The sequence below is a fragment of the Capra hircus genome, chromosome 16 (genome assembly GCF_001704415.2).
Source record: "Capra hircus breed San Clemente chromosome 16, ASM170441v1, whole genome shotgun sequence".
Classification (NCBI taxonomy): Eukaryota; Metazoa; Chordata; class Mammalia; order Artiodactyla; family Bovidae; genus Capra; species Capra hircus.
In genome coordinates, this window is record NC_030823.1 from 59,760,139 (window position 1) to 59,779,246 (window position 19,108).

The following is a 19,108-nucleotide window of genomic DNA, read 5'->3' on the forward strand; positions in this document are numbered from 1 at the left end:
CGTTATACTCTTGAGTTATTGAAAATTCAAAGAGCTTTTATGTGGACTGTATATACTGATATATATTGTATTAGAAATTTAAACATTTATTTATTTAAAATAGCCATAAACTCATAACATATTGGGCCTCCCTGGTGGCTCAGATGGTAAAGAATCTGCCCACAATGCAGGAGTCTCTGGTTCAGTCCCTGAGTTGGGAAGATCCCCTGGAGAAGGGAATATTAATACAAATAGTTTTAAACTAAAAAATAGCTATATTTTCCAAAACAAAAAAAAAATTAGTGAGAAAGTGGCATTGTTTGGCAGTTTCCAAATCTTTTTAATGCTTGATCTAATAGAAGGCATCTGGATTCTCATATCTGCTTCTGTATTCAGTCTGTGTGATATATGTCATGGAACCTTTGGGAAACTCCACTACATGCACTCTGATGAGAGTGAAAAAGACAAATAAAGTCTTCATGTTATTATGGAAATAATTATGACTTTAAAGACACCCTCAAAATGGTCTCATAGACCCTCAGAGATGCCTGGACCATACTCTGAGAGCTGGTGGAATAGATGATAAATTCAAAGGGTCTTAGAGGTCATATAGTATAATTATTGACTTCTTGTGGCTATTTCTTGCTTGTGCAACTGGAGTGTGATAGGAAATACCTCTTTTGTTTTTTGGGAATAATCATGAGTTGGATTTTGGAGATGATGAGTGTGATGTGCTTTGAGATTTCTAAATAAGCAGTTGGTTATATGGGTTAGGCTATCAGAGATAAGATCTGACCATAGTTTCAGAAATCAATAACATAGGTTCTGTATCACTGTATTGTACTTGGTCTGATTACAGTACTGTAAACTTAATTTTCAGAAAACTTGAGAATACTTTTGTTATTTATTTGACTGAGGAGTTGTAGTGTAAATTTTACAGTGAGTTTAACTGCCATCTTACAGAGAAACAAGTTGTTTTGTGTAAAAGTCAAAGCATAAATGAACAGTACTGCTTTGTTCAGACTAAAGTCAGATATCACGAGAACTAAAAAAGAAACTGTATTTGGCAGTTTACTCTATATGCATCAAGTAAAATGTCAATGAGAGCTCCGAACAATGGACTCAAAAATAAAAATGGCAAGTGTGTATGGGGAAGGAGAGGGCTGCAGAAGCAGCGGAGTAGTGGTGGGGAAGGGACTGACAGCTAACTTCCAAACCAAAGCTCAGGGTGAGACTAACTTGCCAGTAGAAAATGGAAACACAGTTTCAAAAAAGCTGTGATAAATGGTATAAAAAGAATCTAGTTAAAAGTGATATAAATAAAAAGCAGGAAAACCTATAAATCAAATAAGACTGCAACGAAAAAAACTATTTGCTTGATAACAATCATAATCTAAGGCCAACAAGGGGTTCATACTTCATAAATCACCAAAATATTGACCTCATAAGAGAAGTAAGTGCAGTCTCAGAGAAGACCAACCAGAGCTGAGAAGTTTAAAGGAATTATATTTACGTTTTATCTTTCCCTCTTACTATGCAGGCTAAGAGTTCATAAATAGGGAGAATGGAAAAAAAAGAAAAAGTAACTTTTAGAGGAAAGGGACCGTAAGAATACTTCATCTGTTTTAACATTTCCTCACTCCAGGTTCTCTCAAGAAATTTGGTAACCATCAATTATATTTTCTCCCATATGTATCTCTAGCCACCTTTTCTCTCTGAGATTCTTCTTACCAGCATTTATACTCAACCAAATCTTACTTAAACACAAAAATCCCTCAACACAACACCCTCCTCCATTACTGCTGCTTTTTCCTTTACAGACTTCTCAAAAGAGCCGAATACGTTTTCTATCAGTGTTAGAAGGTACTTTTCAGTTCCTCTCCAGGCGGTTCCAGTGAACTTGCTACCCCTATTTCTCCACATTTAGCTCTCAGTAAAATCACCAAAGATCTCTTTATCTGTAAACCTCGTGAGCATTTTCAGATAACAAACTCTCAACCTGCTCGGCCTTTTGGCAGCATCCATCTCATCTGACTACTCTCTTGACATATTCTCTTTCCTTTGACTTCTGTACACTATACTCTGATTTTCTACCTCCACTCTACTCCCCTTTCTCGGTCTCCTTTGCTAGCTAGTGCTTGTCTTTCAAATCTTGAGATGCAAGAGAGTTTGACCTTGGGTTCTTTTCTTCTCTAGTACTGCGTTTTCTCCTTGGATGACCTTTCCTGTGCCCAAAGCTACCGTCTGTATGCCAGTGACTGCCATTATATGAATGACCATTAGTGGCTTTCAGAGGTTTGGGAGAGGAAGAGATCTAGATTTAATTTCCAGTTCTGTCTTTTATTAGCTGAATGACCTTGGACTAGTTCCGTTGTCTGATACTATTTCTTCATCAGTACAGTGAGTATAGGGATAGTTGCCTCATGAGATTGGAAATAATGTATGGAAAGCAATGTGCTCCCTTGGCCCACATAGAAGAAACACGGACTGTATTAGCTATGGTTATTCCCTACCCAATGCCCTCACGTTTGTTGCCACAGTGTTGGAGGTCTGTGATTATGCTTCCTGGTTTAAAATGATTGTTGTTGTCAGGTTTTCTGGAACTTCAGGAGAGAGATGCTGTCAGCTGGTTGGGGAATAGGATTAGTTCTCTCCACTGATACTCATCTTTATGGGATCAACAGTGTTTTGGGGCTTCAGGCTTCAAAGAGTAGATTGAAGATGATTTCTGGAGCTGTAGTTCTCAAAGCTCATATATATTGGGATTTCGGTAGACCTTTAAAAATACAAGTTTTTTACTTCTTCTCAGATCCACTGTGGAGAAGGCAGTGGCACCCCATTCCAGTGTTCTTGCCTGGAGAATCCCAGGGACGGGGGAGCCTCATGGGCTGCCGTCAGTGGGGCTGCACAGAGTCGGACATGACTGAAGCGACTTAGCAGCAGCAGCAGATCCACCGATTCAGAATCCCTTGGGAGTAGAGCCTTGGCATCTGTTTTTAATGTGTTATCCAGGTGATCTCTCCTCTAGAACTGCTTGAGGAAGTAGTCTCAAGAGACAGGAGCTCTGCAGCTACTTGGTGGAAGGCATTGCCTGGCTGCTCAGAATCTTGCTTATAGTGGTAATGACTGGGAATGTAGAATTTTTGTTATTGGGTTTCAGTATACATCAGTACTTTGGCCACCTCTTGTGAAGAGTTGACTCATTGGAAAAGACTCTGATGCTGGGAGGGATTGGGGGCAGGAGGAGAAAGGGACGACCGAGGATGAAATGGCTGGATGGCATCACGGACTCGATGGACGCGAGTCTGAGTGAACTCCGGGAGATGGTGATGGACAGGGAGGCCTGGGGTGCTGTGATTCATGGGGTCGCACAGAGTCGGACACGACTGAACGACTGAACTGAACTGATGGATCAGAGTTCATATCTGCTGAGGATATACTTTCAAGAACATCATGATACTTCCAGAATCAGGAAATTTGATTGCTAACAGACATGGAATTTTTTTTTTATTAAATAATTCATTTTTTATTTATATTTGACTGTGCTAGACCTTTGCTGCTCTGCATAGGCCCTCTCCAGCTATGGTGAGCACAGGCCACCCATTGCTCACCCCCTGCCCCCCAGCTGTGGAGTACAGGCGCAGGGGCACACGGGCCTCAGTAGTTGCAGCGTATGGGCTCAGTAGTTGCGGCCCTCAGGCTCAGCAGTCATGGTGTATGGGCCCAGTTGCTGTGTGGCACGTAGAATCCTCCCGGACCAGCGATCAAACCCATGTCCCCTTCATTGGCAGGCGGATTCTCATTCACTGTGCCACCAGGGAAGTCCCAGACATGGAATTCTCAACAAGGCACGTGTGTTTGCCAAATTCTAACCTGACAGTTTGCAATGATGTGTGAATGTTCAGTTGCTAAGTCATGTCTGACCCCATGGACTGCAGCCTGTCAGGCTCCTCTGTCCAGTATTCCAGGGAAGAATATTAGAGTGGGTTGCCATTTCCTCCTCCAGGGGATCTTCCCAACTCAGGGATCAAACCTGTGTCTCCTACCCCTCCTGCATTGACAGGTGAATTTTTTACCACTGTTCCACTTGGGAAGCCCTCTAGTGATACCCTTCTAGTAATTCCCACAAAGTATCTGTTTAGCTAGGGCCATACCATTCCCCTCCAAAAAACACTGAAGATTTTTCTCTGGGTGAGTAGCTGGGAGAAATGTCTTCCTTTTCTGAGTAGTTTCTGCTGTTCAGTGAATCTTGAGTACAGTGTATAAGGAAGTGAGAGTCACTCAGTTGTGTCCGACTCTTTGTGACTCCATGGAGTATATCGTTCATGGAATTCTTCAGGCCAGAATACTGGAGTGGGTAGTTGTTCCCTTCTCCAGGGGAATCTTCCTAACCCAGGTCTCCCGCACTGCAGGCGGATTCTTTACCAGCTGAGCCACCAGGGAAGCCCAAGAATATTGGAGTGGGTAGCCTATTCCTTCTCCAGCAGATCTTCCCAACCCAGGGAATCGAACTAGAGTCTCCTGCATCTCAGGTGGATTGTTTACCAGCTGAGCTACAGGATTTATTTCTCTAGTTTAACTGCTCATTACCTTGTACATGTCTAGAGAGTGAATAAATGAACCTCACATACAGTTTATATAGTTCTTGTACTGTTTTTTGACCTAATTGTAATAAGGCCTTTACTTGATTACAGCCCGAGCAATAACATTGTCTTTTGCTCCAGTCTTCTGATTCATTGTACATTAATGATGGATGATGTATTTTTACCAAATGACTCCCCATTTTTTCCATGGTGTTGTACGTTTAACTTATTAAATGGTTGCCTGTAGACCTCTTCTTTGCCCTGCTATCAGTACATACTTTGTGTATGTCTGCCTTGTAGTTTATTTTGCCACATATTCTTATAGGCTACTTTCATTCATACAATAGTGTATGAATTCCATTCCTTTGTTTCCCATTTCTTTTTTTTTCCTGACTGACTTAGTGGCCTAGTGATGTAGGTTAATTGTGTTCCTCTTTCTTTCTTATGAGTAGTTTTCTAGCCTGGCTTTCTTTTGTTTTGGCCATGCCTCGCAACTTTTGGGATCTTAGTTCTCTGACCAGAGAGTGAAACCAGGCCCTTTACAGTGAGAATGTGGAGTCCTAATCTCTGGACCTGCCAGGGAATTCTTAGCCTGGTTTTTCATCCACCTCTTCTGCTTCTGTGATCATGTTGCTTGTCACTTCTAATGATCTACTTCACTCCCTTTCCTATATATCCTTTCACTGGCAGCTCGCTCTTTGATTCCTTTTTATTTATTCCTGTTTCTATTTGTTTATATGTATGTCTCTCTCACTGAATTGTGAACATTTTAAGTTCCGTTCAGTTGCTCAGTCGTGTCCGACTCTTTGCAACACCATGAACTACAGCATGCCAGGCCTCCCTGTCCATCACCAGCTCCCGGAGTTTACCCAAACTCATGTCCATTGAGTCGGTGATGCCATCTAACCATCTCATCCTCTGTCGTCCCCTTCTCCTCTTGCCTTCAATCTTTCCCAACATCAGGGTCTTTTCAAATAAGTCAGCTCTTCGCATCAGGTGGCCAAAGTATTGGAGTTTCAGCTTCAGCATCAGTCCTTCCAATGAACACTCAGGACCGATTTCCTTTAGGATAGACTGATTGGATCTCCTTGCAGTCCAAGGGACTCTCAAGAGTCTTCTCCAGCACCACAGTTCAAAAGCATCAATTCTTTGGTGCTCAGCCCTCTTTATAGTCCAACTTTCACATCCATATATGACCACTTTAAAACCATAGCCTTGACTAGATGGAACTTTTCTGACAATGTCTCTGCTTTTTAATATGCTGTCTAGGTTGGTCATAACTTTTCTTCCAAGGAGTAAGCGTCTTTTAATTTCATGGCTGCAATCACCATCTGGAGTGATTCTGGAGCCCTCCAAAATAAAGTCTGCCACTGTTTCCACTGTTTCCTCATCTGTTTGCTATGAACTGATGGGACTGGAAGCCATGATCTTGGTTTTCTGAATGTTGAGCTTTAAGCCAACTTTTTCACTCTCCTCTTTCACTTTCACGAAGAGGCTCTTTAGTTCTTCTTCACTTTCTGCCATAAGGGTGGTGTCATCTGCATATCTGAGGTTATTGATATTTCTCCTAGCAATCTTGATTCCAGCTTGAGCTTCCTCCAGCTCAGCGTTTCTCATGATGTACTCTGCATAGAAGTTAAATAAGCAGGGTGACAATATACAGCCTTGCCGTACTCCTTTTCCTATTTGGAACCAGTCTGTTGTTCCATGTCCAGTTCTAACTGTTGCTTTCTGACTTGCATACAGGTTTCTCAAGAGGCAGGTCAAGTGGCCTGGTATTCCCATCTCTTTCAGAATTTTCCACAGTTTATTGTGATGCACACAGTCAAAGACTTTGACATGTTCAATAAAGCAGAAATAGATGTTTTCCTGGAACTCTCTTGCTTTTTCAGTGATCCAGTGGATGTTGGCAATTTGATCTCTGGTTCCTCTGCCTTTTCTAAAACCAGCTTGAACATCTGGAAGTTCACAGTTCATGTATTGCTGAAGCCTGGCTTGGAGAATTTTGAGCATTACTTTACTAGCGTGTGAGATGAGTGCAATTGTGTGGTAGTTTGAGCATTCTTTGGCATTGTCTTTCTTTGGGATTGGAATGAAAACTGACCTTTTCCAGTCCTGTGGCCACTGCTGAGTTTTCCAAATTTGCTGGCATACTGAGTGCAACACTTTCACAGCATCATCTTTCAGGATTTGAAAGAGCTCAACTGGGATTCCATCACCTCCACTAGCTTTGTTTGTACTGATGCTTGCTTTCTAAAGCCGACTGACTTCACATTCCAGGATGTCTGGCTCTAGGTGAGTGATAACACCATTGTGATTATCTGAGTCATGAAGATCTTTTTGGTATAGCTTTGTGTATTCTTGCCACCTCCTCTTAATATCTTCTGCTTCTGTTAGGTCCAGACCATTTCTGTCCTTTATTGAGCTCATCTTTGCACGAAATGTTCCCTCGGTATCTCTGATTTTCTTGAAGAGATCTCTGGTCTTTCCCATTCTGTTGTTTTTTTCTATTTCTTTGCACTGATCATTGAGAAAGACTTTCTTATCTCTTCTTGCTGTTCTTTGGAACTCTGCATTCAAATGGTTATGTCTTTCCTGTTCTCCTTTGCTTTTCGCTTCTCTTCTTTTCACAGCTATTTGTAAGGCCTCCCCAGACAGCCATTTTGCTTTTTTGCATTTCTTTTATTTGGGGATGGTCTTGATTCCTGTCTCATGTAAATGTCACAAACCTCCGTCCATAGTTCATCAGGCACTCTATCTATCAGATCTAGTTCCTTAAATCTATTTCTCACTTCCACTGTATAATCATAAGGGATTTGATTTAGGTCGTACCTGAATGGTCTAGTGGTTTTCCCCACCTTCTTCAATTTAAGTCTGAATTTGGCAATAAGGAGCTCATGATCTGAGCCACAGTCAGCTCCTGGTCTTATTTTTGCTGACTGTATAGAGCTTCTCCATATTTGGCTGCAGAGAATATAATCAATCTGATTTTGGTGTTGACCATCTGGTGATGTCCATGTGTAGAATCTTCTCTTGTGTTGTTGGAAGGGGTTGTTTGCTATGACCAGTGCGTTCTCTTGGCAAAACTCTATTAGCCTGCTTCATTCTGTACTCTGAGGCCAAGTTTGCCTGTTACTCCAGGTGTTTCTTGACTTCCTACTTTTGCATTCCAGTCCCCTATAAATAAAAGGACATCTTTTTTGGGTGTTAGTTCTAAAAGGTCTTGTAGGTCTTCACAGAACCGTTCAACTTCAGCTTCTTCAGCGTTACTGGTTGGGGCATAGACTTGGATTACTGTGATATTGAATGCTTTGCCTTGGATATGAACAGAGATCATTCTGTCGTTTTTGAGATTGCATCCAAGTACTGCATTTTGGAGTCTTGTGTTGACCATGATGGCTACTCCATTTCTTCTAAGGGATTCCTGCCCACAATAGTGGGCAGGATATAATGGTCATCTGAGTTAAATTCACCCATTCCAGTCCATCTTAGTTCGCTGATTCCTAGAATGTTAACGTTCACTCTTTCCATCTCCTGTTTGACCACTTCCAATTTGCCTTTATTCATGGACCTAACATTCCAGGTTCCTATGCAGTATTGCTCTTTACAGCATCGGAACCTTGCTTCTATCACCAGTCACATCCACAACTGGGTGTTGTTTTTTCTTTGGTTCTACCCCTTCATTCTTTCTGGAATTATTTCTCCACTGATCTCCAGTAGCATATTGAGCACCTACCGACCTGGGTCGTTCATTTTTCAGTGTCCTATCTTTTTGCCTTTTCATACTGGGATTTCTTTGGAAGGAATGATGCTAAAGCTGAAACTCCAGTACTTTGGCCACCTCATGCGAAGAGTTGAATCATTGGAAAAGACTCTGATGCTGAGAGGGATTGGGGGCAGGAGAAGAAGGGGACGACAGAGGATGAGATGGCTGGATAGCATCACTGACTTGATGGATGCGAGTCTGAGCGAACTCCAGGAGTTGGTGATGGACAGGAAGGCCTGGCGTGCTGCGATTCATGGGGTCACAAAGAGTTGGAAGTGACTGAGAGACTGAACTGAACTGAACTGAACTGTTCATGGGGTTCTCAAGGCAAGAATACTGAAGTGGCTTGCCATTCCCTTCTCCAGTGGACCATATTCTGTCAGACCTCTCCACCATGACCGGTCTTGGGTGGCCCCACTTGGCATGGCTTAGTTTCATTGAGTTAGATAAGCTGTGTTCTTCCATGTGATCAGATTGGCTAGTTGGATGTGATTGTGGTTTCAGTGTGTCTGCCCTCTCATGCCTCTCGCAACACCTACCGTCTTACTTGGGTTTCTCTTACCTTGGACTTGAAGTATCTCTTCATACCTGCTCTAGCAAAGCGCAGCCACTGCTGCTTATCTTGAAAGTGGGGTAGCTCTTCTTGGCCGCCACCCCTGAGCTTGGACATGGGGTGGCATTAAGTACTCGTGAATTTTCATTAACTGAATGAATGATTGTGTGTGTGAGGATAAGTGCTGTAGAAAGTGAATAAAATGGTATGGGAAACACATGAAGTAGTAATTGTGTTAAGGGACTGCCTGGGAAAGATTTATTGGAGATGATATTAGAGGTTGGTCTTGAAGGGTATTACTGCTAGAGAAAATTTAGGAAAAGAAGATACGGAGATAATGAAAGTTTCGATGTTTAGAGAAAGCATGCTAGGTATAGCTGTTAGACAGGAGCAGTTGGTATACTGTGACAAAAGTGAGGGGTAAGACTAAATTAAGGATTGTGAGGAGTTCAGACTTCCATCGTGCTAAGGGATTTGGAACTTTATCCTACAGATGATAGTCACTGAAGAGTTATAAAAGTAGAGTTGCTAGGATCTGTTGTAGAAAGGTAACTTTGGTTGTAGTATGGAGAATGTTAGGAGCGGAATAATTTAGGAAGCCTTTTTATTATAATTTAGGCTAAAGATGCTCTAACAGAGACAAGGGGAAGAGAGAGAGAAATTAGAAATATCTTAAAGATTTATTTTTTAGCATCTTTGTAGAGGCATGTTTTACATGTTGTAACAGAGAAACATCTTAAAGTTAGCATTGACTTGGTAACTCAGTAAATAATGAAGTGAGGAAAAGGCAGGGATGTCAAAGTTGAAATGGATGCATGGTAATCCCATTTGCTAAGAGAACAAGAAGAATGAGCCATTTTGAATGTAGATGATAATGAATTCGGTTCTGAACTCGATAAGTTTGAAAGGCCATTTGCACTTGGAGATACACCATCAAGTAGATTGAAAACTTGGGTCCAGAGCTCAGACAATTCAGGACATAAAAATATGACGTTTAGGAAGTAGTTGAAACCATGAAACTGTGAGTTTGCCTGGGAACAAGGAGCACAAAAAGAAGATGCCTAGGAATAGAATCAGGAAGAAATAGAAAATATGAACAGATTGATTACTAGTAATGACATTTAATCAGGAATCAAACGTCTTCCAAGAAACAAAAAGTCCAGGACCAGATGGCCTCACGGGAATTCTGCCAACCATTTAAAGAAGAGTTAATACTGTCCTTCTCAAACTATTCCAAAAAATTGAAGAAGAAGGAATACTTTCAGACTCATTCTTCAAGGCCAGAGTTACCTTGACACTAAAATTAGACAAAGACCCCACAAAATAGAGGAAGGAAGGAAGAAAGAGAAATTGTAGATCAATATTACTGATGAACATAGATGCAAAAATCCTCAACAAGATATTAGCAAACCTAATTCAGGAATACATTAAAAGTAAACACCATGATCAAGTGGACTTTATTCCAGAGATGCAAGGATGGGTCAATATCTGCAAATCAGTCAGCCTGATACATGACATTTAAAAAATGAAGAATAAAAATCACACAGTCATCTCAATAGATGCTGAAAAATCATTTTGACATAACATAGCATCCATTTATGATACAAACTCTAAACAAAGTGGGTATAAAGGAAATATACCTTAATGTAATAAAGACTGTATATGACAAACCCACAGCTAACATTATGCTCAACAGTGAAAAGCGCAAAGCTTTTGTTTTAAGTTTGGGGACAAGATGAAAATGCCCATGTCTCACTTTTATTCACATAGTAGTGGAGGTCCTCCAGTTCAGTTGCTCAGTCATGTCCGACTTTGCGACCCCATGAACTGCAGCATGCCAGGCCTCCCTGTCCATCACCAACTCCTGGAGTTTACCCAAACTCATGTCCATTGAGTTGGTGATGCCATCTAACCATCTCATCCTCTGTCATCCTCTTTTCCTCCTGCCTTCAATCTTTTCCAACATCAGGGTCTTTTCCAGTGAGTCACCTCTTCACATCAGGTGGCCAAAGTATTGGAGTTTCAGCTTCAACATCAGTCCTTCCAATGAACACCCAGGGCTGATCTCCAGAATGGACTGGTTGGATCTCCTTGCAGTCCAAGGGACTCTCAAGAGTCTTTTCCAACACCACAGTTCAAAAGAATCAATTCTTTGGCATTCAGCTTTCTTCAAAGTCCAACTCTCACATCCATACATGACCACTGGAAAGTCCCAGCCACAGCTCTTGGACCAAAAAAAGAAAAAAAGGCATCCAGATTGAAAGGGAAGAAATAAAACTGTCACAATGTGGTGATGTGATACTATGTATGGAAAACCCTAACAGCTCTACCAAAAAACCGTTAATGCATAAGAAATGAATTCAGTGAAGTTTTAGAACACGAAAGTAGTATACAGAAACCTGTTACATTTTTATACAGTAATAGCTTTCAGAAAGAAAAATTAGGAAAACAGTTCCATTACAGTTGCATTAAGAAAAAATATACCCAGGAGTAAATTTAACCAACAAAGTGAAAGACCTGTACTCTTCAAGCTGTAAGACATTGATGAAAGAAATTAAAGGTGACACAGATAAATGAAAAGAGATACAGTCCAGTGTTCATGGACTGGGAAAATAATATTGTTAAAGTCCATACTACCCAAAACAATCTGATGTAATCCCTGAAATGGCATTTTTTTACAGAACTAGCGCAAATAATCCTAAAATTTGTATGGAACTGCGAAAGATAGTAAAAGAAAAGTTTTGACAGATTAGATTCTCTTCTTCCTATGAGGAGATTTTTTTTTTCGTTGTACTTATTCCTCACTGATTCTTTTTTCTATTTTTATAGAAAATGGTGACATATGTATTATATATTCTTAAGTGAAGAACAGACCTACTTAAATAGATTTTATTAATAACACTTACTTATTGGGCATGGGATAACTGTGGATTATGAAAGGTGAATTATTGTCAAATTGAAGTACTTCATGATACTGGACATATTATAGAATTTAATTAAAATTATAATTGTAAACCTAAGCTAGGATTTGGTTATTTCATGTTATCTGAAAATACTTTGGGAGAGGGGAGAATAAATTGGAAGATGGGGATTGACATATACGCACTACTATATATAAAATAGATAACTAAGAAGGACCTGCTGTGGGCTTCCTTAGTGGCCACTTAAGTGGCAGGAGACATGGTTTCGATCCCTGGGTCCAGTATTCTTGACTGGGAAATCCCATGGACAGAGGAGCCTGGTGGGCCACAGTCTATGGGGTTGCTAGAGTTGGACATGACTTAGCTACTAAACAGCAACAAAGGACCTACTTCATAGCTCAGGGAACTCTATTCAATAATCTGTAATGGCCTATTTGGGAAAAGAATCTAAAAAAGAGTGTATATATATATATATATATATGTGTATAGTTGATTCACTTTGCTGTACACCTGAAACTAACACAGCATTGTTATTCAGCTATACACTAGTAAAATTTAAAGAAAAAAGAAAATACTTTCAACTGAAGTTTAATATATGTTGAAAAAGTATTTGAGTGTACAGTTTGATGAAATCTTACGAACTGAACACACCCAAAATGTCAGCACCCAAATCAGTTCAGTTCTGTTGCTCAGTTGTGTTCGACTCTTTCCAACCCCATGGACTACAGCACACCAGGCTTCTCTGTCCATCACCAACTCCTGGAGCTTACTCAAACTCATGTCCATTGAGTCGGTGATGCCATCCAACCATCTCATCCTCCGTCGTCCCCTTCTCCCACCCCCAGTCTTTCCCAGCATCAGGGTCTTTTTCAGATGAGTCACTTCTTCGCATCAGGTGGCCAAAGAATTGGAGTTTCAGCTTCAACATCAGTCCTTCCAATGAATAGGACTGGTTTCCTTTAGGATGGACTGGTTGGATCTCCTTGCTGCTCAAGGGATGGTCAAGAGTCTTCTCCAACACCACAGTTCAAAAGCATCAATTCTTTGGCACTCAGCTTTCTTCACAGTCCAATTCTCACATCCATACATAACTACTGGAAAAACCATAGCCTTGACTAGATGGACCTTTGTTGGTAATGTCATGTCCCTTTTTATTATGCTGTCTAGGTTGGTCATAGCTTTTCTTCCAAGGAGTTAGTGTCTTTTTATTTCATGACTGTAGTCACTATCTGCAGTGATTTTGGAGCCCCCCAAAATAAAGTCTCTCACAGTTTCCATTGTTTCCCCATCTGTTTGCCATGAAGTGATGGGACCGGATGCCATGATCTTTGTTTTCTGAATGTTGAGCTTTAAGCCAACGTTTTCGCTCTCCTCTTTCACTTTCATCAAGAGGCTTTTTAGTTCCTCTTCACTTTCTTCCATAAGGGTGGTGTCATCTGTATATCTGAGGTTACTGATATTTCTCCCAGCAATCTTGATTCCAGCTTGTGTTTCTTCCAGTCCAGCGTTTCTCATGATGTACTCTGCATATAAGTTAAATAAACGGTGACAATATGCAGCCTTGATGTACTCCTTTTCCTAGTTGGCAGCAGTCTGTTGTTCCATGTTCAGTTCTAACTGTTGCTTCTTGACCTGCATACAGATTTCTCAAGACGCAGGTCAGGTGGTCTGGTATTCCCATCTCTTTAAGAATTTTCCAGTTTATTGTGATCCACACAGTCAGAGGCCTTAGCATAGTCAATAAAGCAGAAAGAGATGTTTTTTCTGGAACTCTCTTCCTTTTTTTGATGATCCAGCAGATGTTGGCAATTTGATCTCTGGTTCCTCTGCCTTTTCTAAAACCAGCTTGAACATCAGGAAGTTCACGCTTCACATATTGTTGAAACTTGGCTTGGAGAATTTTGAGCATTACTTTACTAGCATGTGAGATGAGTGCAATTGTGCGGTAGTTTGAGCATTCTTTGGCATTGCCTTTCTTTGGGATTGGAATGAAAACTGACCTCTTCCAGTCCTGTGGCCACTGCTGAGTTTTCCAAATTTGTTGGCATATTGAGTGCAGCACGTTCACAGCATCATCTTTTAGAATTTGAAATAGCTCAACTGGAATTCCATCACCTCCACTAGCTTTGTTCATAGTGATGCTTTCTAAGGCCCACTTGACTTCACATTCCAGGATGTCTGGCTCTAGGTGAGTGATCACACCATCGTGATTATGTTGGTCATGAAGATCTTTTTTGTATATTTGATTTTGCCAGTTCAGTAAACAGTATTATTAGTACCTCAAGCCCTTCCTTGCTACAATTCTTGTCACCCTCCTCCAAAAGCATACATAAGGAAAAAAAGAAAGAAGGCATAAATAATGGCCATTGTCAGTTCTAACAGAGTAGATTAATTTTGCCTGTTTGATGTTTTGTAAAATGTATACAGTATGTACACTAGTTTCTGGCATTCTTTACTTAACACGTTTGTGATGCTCAACTGTCTGGTTGTACATAGTTGTGATTAGTTCATTCTCATTTGTTAGGTGGTGAATATACTGTAATGCATTTACAGGTTGAAATTCTGTATAAATGTCACACTCTTTATATTTAGTCATTGCTTTTGAAGATGATTAATAATAGGGCTGTTATTTTGAAGCAGATAGATTTTTTTTTTTTTTCTTGGCTGCACTCTTTGTTGTGGCACACAGACTTTCTCCAGTTGCTGTGTGCAGAGGCTTCTCTATTTGTAGAGCATGGGCCCTAGAGCATGGGGGCATCTCTAGTTGTGCTGCACAGGCTTAATTGCTCTGCAGTATGTGGGATCTTAGTTCCCTGACTGGGGATCGAACCTGTATCCCCTGCCTTGGAAGGCTGATTCTTAACCACTGGACCACCAGGGATGTCCCTGAAGCAGATTTGTTTCTTTTTGCTGATCTCCACTGTCTCAGCTTTATCGGCATTCGCTCTTAAGCATAGAAATTTTGGATGTATATGCAGGTTTTGATTATTTAATCTGTTTCTGCTTCCCATTAGAAAATTGATCATTATTATATATTTTAGCATTTGTTTTAAAATGAGGTCTGCTCAAAGAAAACTTTTGTCTAGTCATTGACAGATTATTTAGTAATGTAGAATGGCTCATGTTTGTTTTGGAGAAGGCAATGGCAACCCACTCCAGTATGCTTGCCTGGAAAATCCCATGAATGGAGGAGCCTGGTAGGCTGTAGTCCACGCGGTCGCTAAGAGTCAGATATGACTGAGTGACTTCACTTTCATGCATTGGAGAAGGCAGTGGTAACCCACTCCAGTGTTCTTGACTGGAAAATGCCATGGATGGGGGAGCCTGGTGGGCTGCCATCTATGGGGTGGCACAGAGTCGGACACGACTGAAGCGACTTAGCAGCAGCAGCAGCCGCATGTTTGTTTAGTTATCATTTGATGCTTAACTAGACCAAAAGTATCTTTATGAGAACAGTGAAGTGAGTTTTTTTTCCCAACTATATTGGTAGCTCTGATTAAAGTTTTTATGGTTAGAATAATTTTAACTATTGGCATATTTATTGATTTTTAAATTTTTACTGTTCTGTTTTTAAACACCTAGATTGACTTTGCTAGAATCATATTATATAATCTATGAAATTTTTATTTTTAGAAAATTTTTATTTTTGGAACCTTTTTTGAAGTTTTTCCAAAGAAATTTATAAATCAGGATTGTTTATTATAGGTAAAAGTAACACTCTTAAAAATTAATTATACCTTTAGTTTTTTATGTTTGGACTTAGGTAGGCTTTTCCTTTTTTATGTAAATTAGAGTCTTTAATAATTACGATATTGAACTGCCTTTACAGACATTGAAAAAAATTATTTTTATCAAATATGACAAAGATTTAATATATTATTTATAATGTAAGGACTCAGCAAGTCAATAAGAAAAACTTTAATATCCTGGTAGGTTAGTGGGCAAAGGACAAGAAAAGATAGTTCACAAGTGAAGATCTAAAGTTAAGATCTATGGCAGAGTGTTTAGTCCTTCAAGCAATCTACTAAATTCAAATTAAAGAAACCATTTTCTGGTACAAATGAACTTACTTACAAAACAGAAACAGACTCACGGATTTAGAGAACAAACTTATGGTTGCCCAGGGGAATGATGGGGGAAAGAAGAGATAGATTGGTAGTTTGGATAGATAGGTAGTTTGGTAGTGTGTGTCCGCTAAGTTGCTTCGGTTGTGTGTCTGACTCTTTGCCTGCCAAGCTCCTCTGTTCATGGAATTCTATAGGCAAGAATACCAGGGAGTATTGCCATGCCCTCCTCCAGGGATCTTCCTGACCTAGGGATCAAACCCATGTCTCCTACATTAGCAGACGGATTCTTTTCTAGCGCCACCTGGGATGCCCAGATGGACATGTACACACTGCTTTATTTAAAGTGGATAACCAACAAGGAACTACTATATAGAACTCTGCTCAATGCTATGTGGCTGCCTGGATGGGAGGGCAGTTTGGGGGAGAATGGATACATGCATATGTATGGCTGAGTCCCTTCGCTGTTCACCTAAAACTATCAAAACATTGTTAATCAGCTGTACCCCAATACAAAGTAAAAAGTTTTTAAAAAGCCATTTTCTTCCCTAAAAGGAATATAATTAGTATTCCTTAATAATCAACAAAAGTAAAAAGCATAGTTAATACTAAAATATATTAATGAAACTGATCGGCTCATATTATTGTAAATTGGAAAACAGTTCAACATTGGATCTCTAGAGTAACATGTTCTATATATTCTTTAGTTCAGTTTTTGCATACATTGTAGACCCTGTTCTTGTTGAATTATCCAAATGAGCAAACATTCATATATACAGATATTTTCATTGCAGTGTTATTTATAATAGAGAAAATGCGTCATATTATTGTACTGATGATCTCTTGTTGGATTACTTCCAGGATGGCTCATTTATATGGCTGTAGGCAGGAACTCTAAGGTTTTTTTGCCACATGGATCTCTTCATAGGGTTGCTTGACTATCCTTATGACATGGCAGCTGGATCCTTGAGAGAGAACAGGCAGTCCCTTTTGTGACTTAGTTTTGAAAGTCACGCGTCATTTCTACCACATTTGATTTGTTAAAAGTAAACCACTAAGTCCAGCCTACATCCAATGAGAAGAAAATTAAGCTCCACTTCTTGAAGAAAGGAGTATCAGAGAATTTGTGGATGTATTCTAAAACCCACTTCAAATGTCTAGCATTTAAATAGGATGCAAAATTGAAATTATAGTGATTACAGTTAAAAAAAAAAAAAGAAAAGTAAAAAGAACAGAAGGGATCTTAATGATTGTGTTAAGATTTGGAGAGCAGGAATAAGTTTTCCCCTTCTTCAGTTTCCAAACTGTGTTTTTTTCCCTTTTTAATTTGTGTTTTGTGGTGAGATACGTGTAACATAAAATTTACCATATTAACCATTTTCCGGGATCCAGTTTAGTGGTACTAAATACGCTAATAATATTATGCAGTCATAGTAACCATCCAACTCTAGAACTCCTTTCACCTTGCAAAAATGAAACTCTATACCCATTAGACAATAGCTTCCTATTTTCCCCTTCCCCCAGCCCCTGACAGCCGCTATTTTACTTTCCATTCCTATGATTTGGACTATTCTAGGTATCTCGTATAAGTGGAATCATATAGTATTTGTGTTTGTAACTGGCTTATTTCACTTAGCATAATGTTCTCAAGGTAGCATAATGTTCTCAAAGTTCATTTATTGTAGCATATGTCAAAATATCCCACTTCTTTAGTACTGAATAATAATGTTTTATGTATATACTGAGAGTGAAAGTGAACTCAGTCAGTCTTGTCCGACTCTTTGTGACCCCATGGACTCTAGCCTACGAGGCTCCTCCATCTGTGGAATTTTCCAGGCAAGAGTACTGGAGTGGGTTGCCATTTCCTTCTCCAGGGGATCTTCCCCAGCCAGGGATTGAACCCGGTTCTCCCGCAGGCAAGCAGACGCTTTTACCGTCTGAGCCACCACACTACATTTTACTTATTTTTTCATTTGTGTATGGACACTTTGGTTGCTTTCATCTTTTGACTGTTGTGAGCAGTGCTGTGAACAAATATCTCTTCAAGACCTTGCTTTCAATTCTTCTGTGCTGGACCATCTGATAGTTTTCCTTTAAATTTTTGAGGGACAACTGAGCTATTTTCCATAGCAGCTGTACCATTTTACATTCCAAGAAACAGTGCACAAGAGTTACAGTTTCTTCACATCTTCATTAACACTTTTGTTTGTTGGTTGGTTGGATAGTAGCTATCCTAGTTTGTGTGAGGTGTTTATGATACAATTTTTAATGGTTTAGTTTTCCAAGCAAAAATAAAGTTACTAAATTATCAGGAACTCTTAAGAGAATATAAAGATAGCTTTTAGAGATGACAAAATTCTTTTTTGACTTTCACAAAAGGCAAGATAGGGCATTTTCTTCACTGATATTATAATGTTGATTTTCAGTGAATGCTGATGATGTGGTTGCAGGTAAATTGGCAGGATGAGGAGCAGCAAATCAAAAGAGGTGCCTTTACCAAACCCAAGGAGCTCTCCAAGCACGGATGCTATTCAAGGTATGATTTTTTTTTTTAAACTGAACTTAATGCTTTGTTTAGGTCCTGTGCCTAAGATTTTGGGCTATTCAGTAAATGAAAATACCCATATGCTTTGATTTATAACAAATGGATAAATGCTTTTTAAAATTCAGTTTCATTTTAAATATACGATATACTTTACCTTCAGAGGCATACAATAGTAAACTGCCATGTAAAGCAATACATTCTTTTTTAAAAAGAATCAGTATATGTAAAGTTAGTTATATATAATATTTTACAGTAAATTCTGACTTAATGTCAATAAATGATACTATATAGCTCCCGATATAGTTATAGACCTGTAGTGCACAGATTTAAAAGTTACAGTCTCATTGAACTTCTTGTTTTTAGTGATGCGTGGAGGTAACTTTAATTTAGGACTTGATTATTTTGAGGGACTTTGACAAATGAGTACATCTGGAGCAAGATAATTGGGTTCGTGAGGGACCTGGAAATCATGTCACATGAGGAGCATTTACAGGAGATGAAAATATTTATCCTAGAAAAGGCTGACTCAGGGGAAATATATAGACTCCTTGAATATATACTCTTTGAAGGGCTATTGTCTGAAAGAATGAATAGATGTTACCTTTATTTCTACTAGTAGGTTGAAGTCTGGAGTAGTTTTCTGATCTTTTCATATCATAATATGAAATGCAGTATGGTACTTAACAGTGTATTTGTT

General features: G+C 39.6%; 1 protein-coding gene across 4 annotated transcripts in view; it reads left to right on the forward strand.

Moving 5' to 3' along the window:
• Positions 1–19,108, forward strand: part of CEP350 (centrosomal protein 350) — a 159,991-nt gene that overhangs the window by 12,076 nt on the left and 128,807 nt on the right. For all 4 annotated transcript variants that reach the window (XM_018060668.1, XM_018060670.1, XM_018060671.1 and 1 more), the window contains exon 2: positions 18,317–18,402. In XM_018060668.1, the coding sequence (XP_017916157.1) occupies positions 18,330–18,402 (73 nt within the window). In that variant the 5' untranslated portion in view covers positions 18,317–18,329. The remainder of the gene's footprint in view (positions 1–18,316; positions 18,403–19,108) is intronic.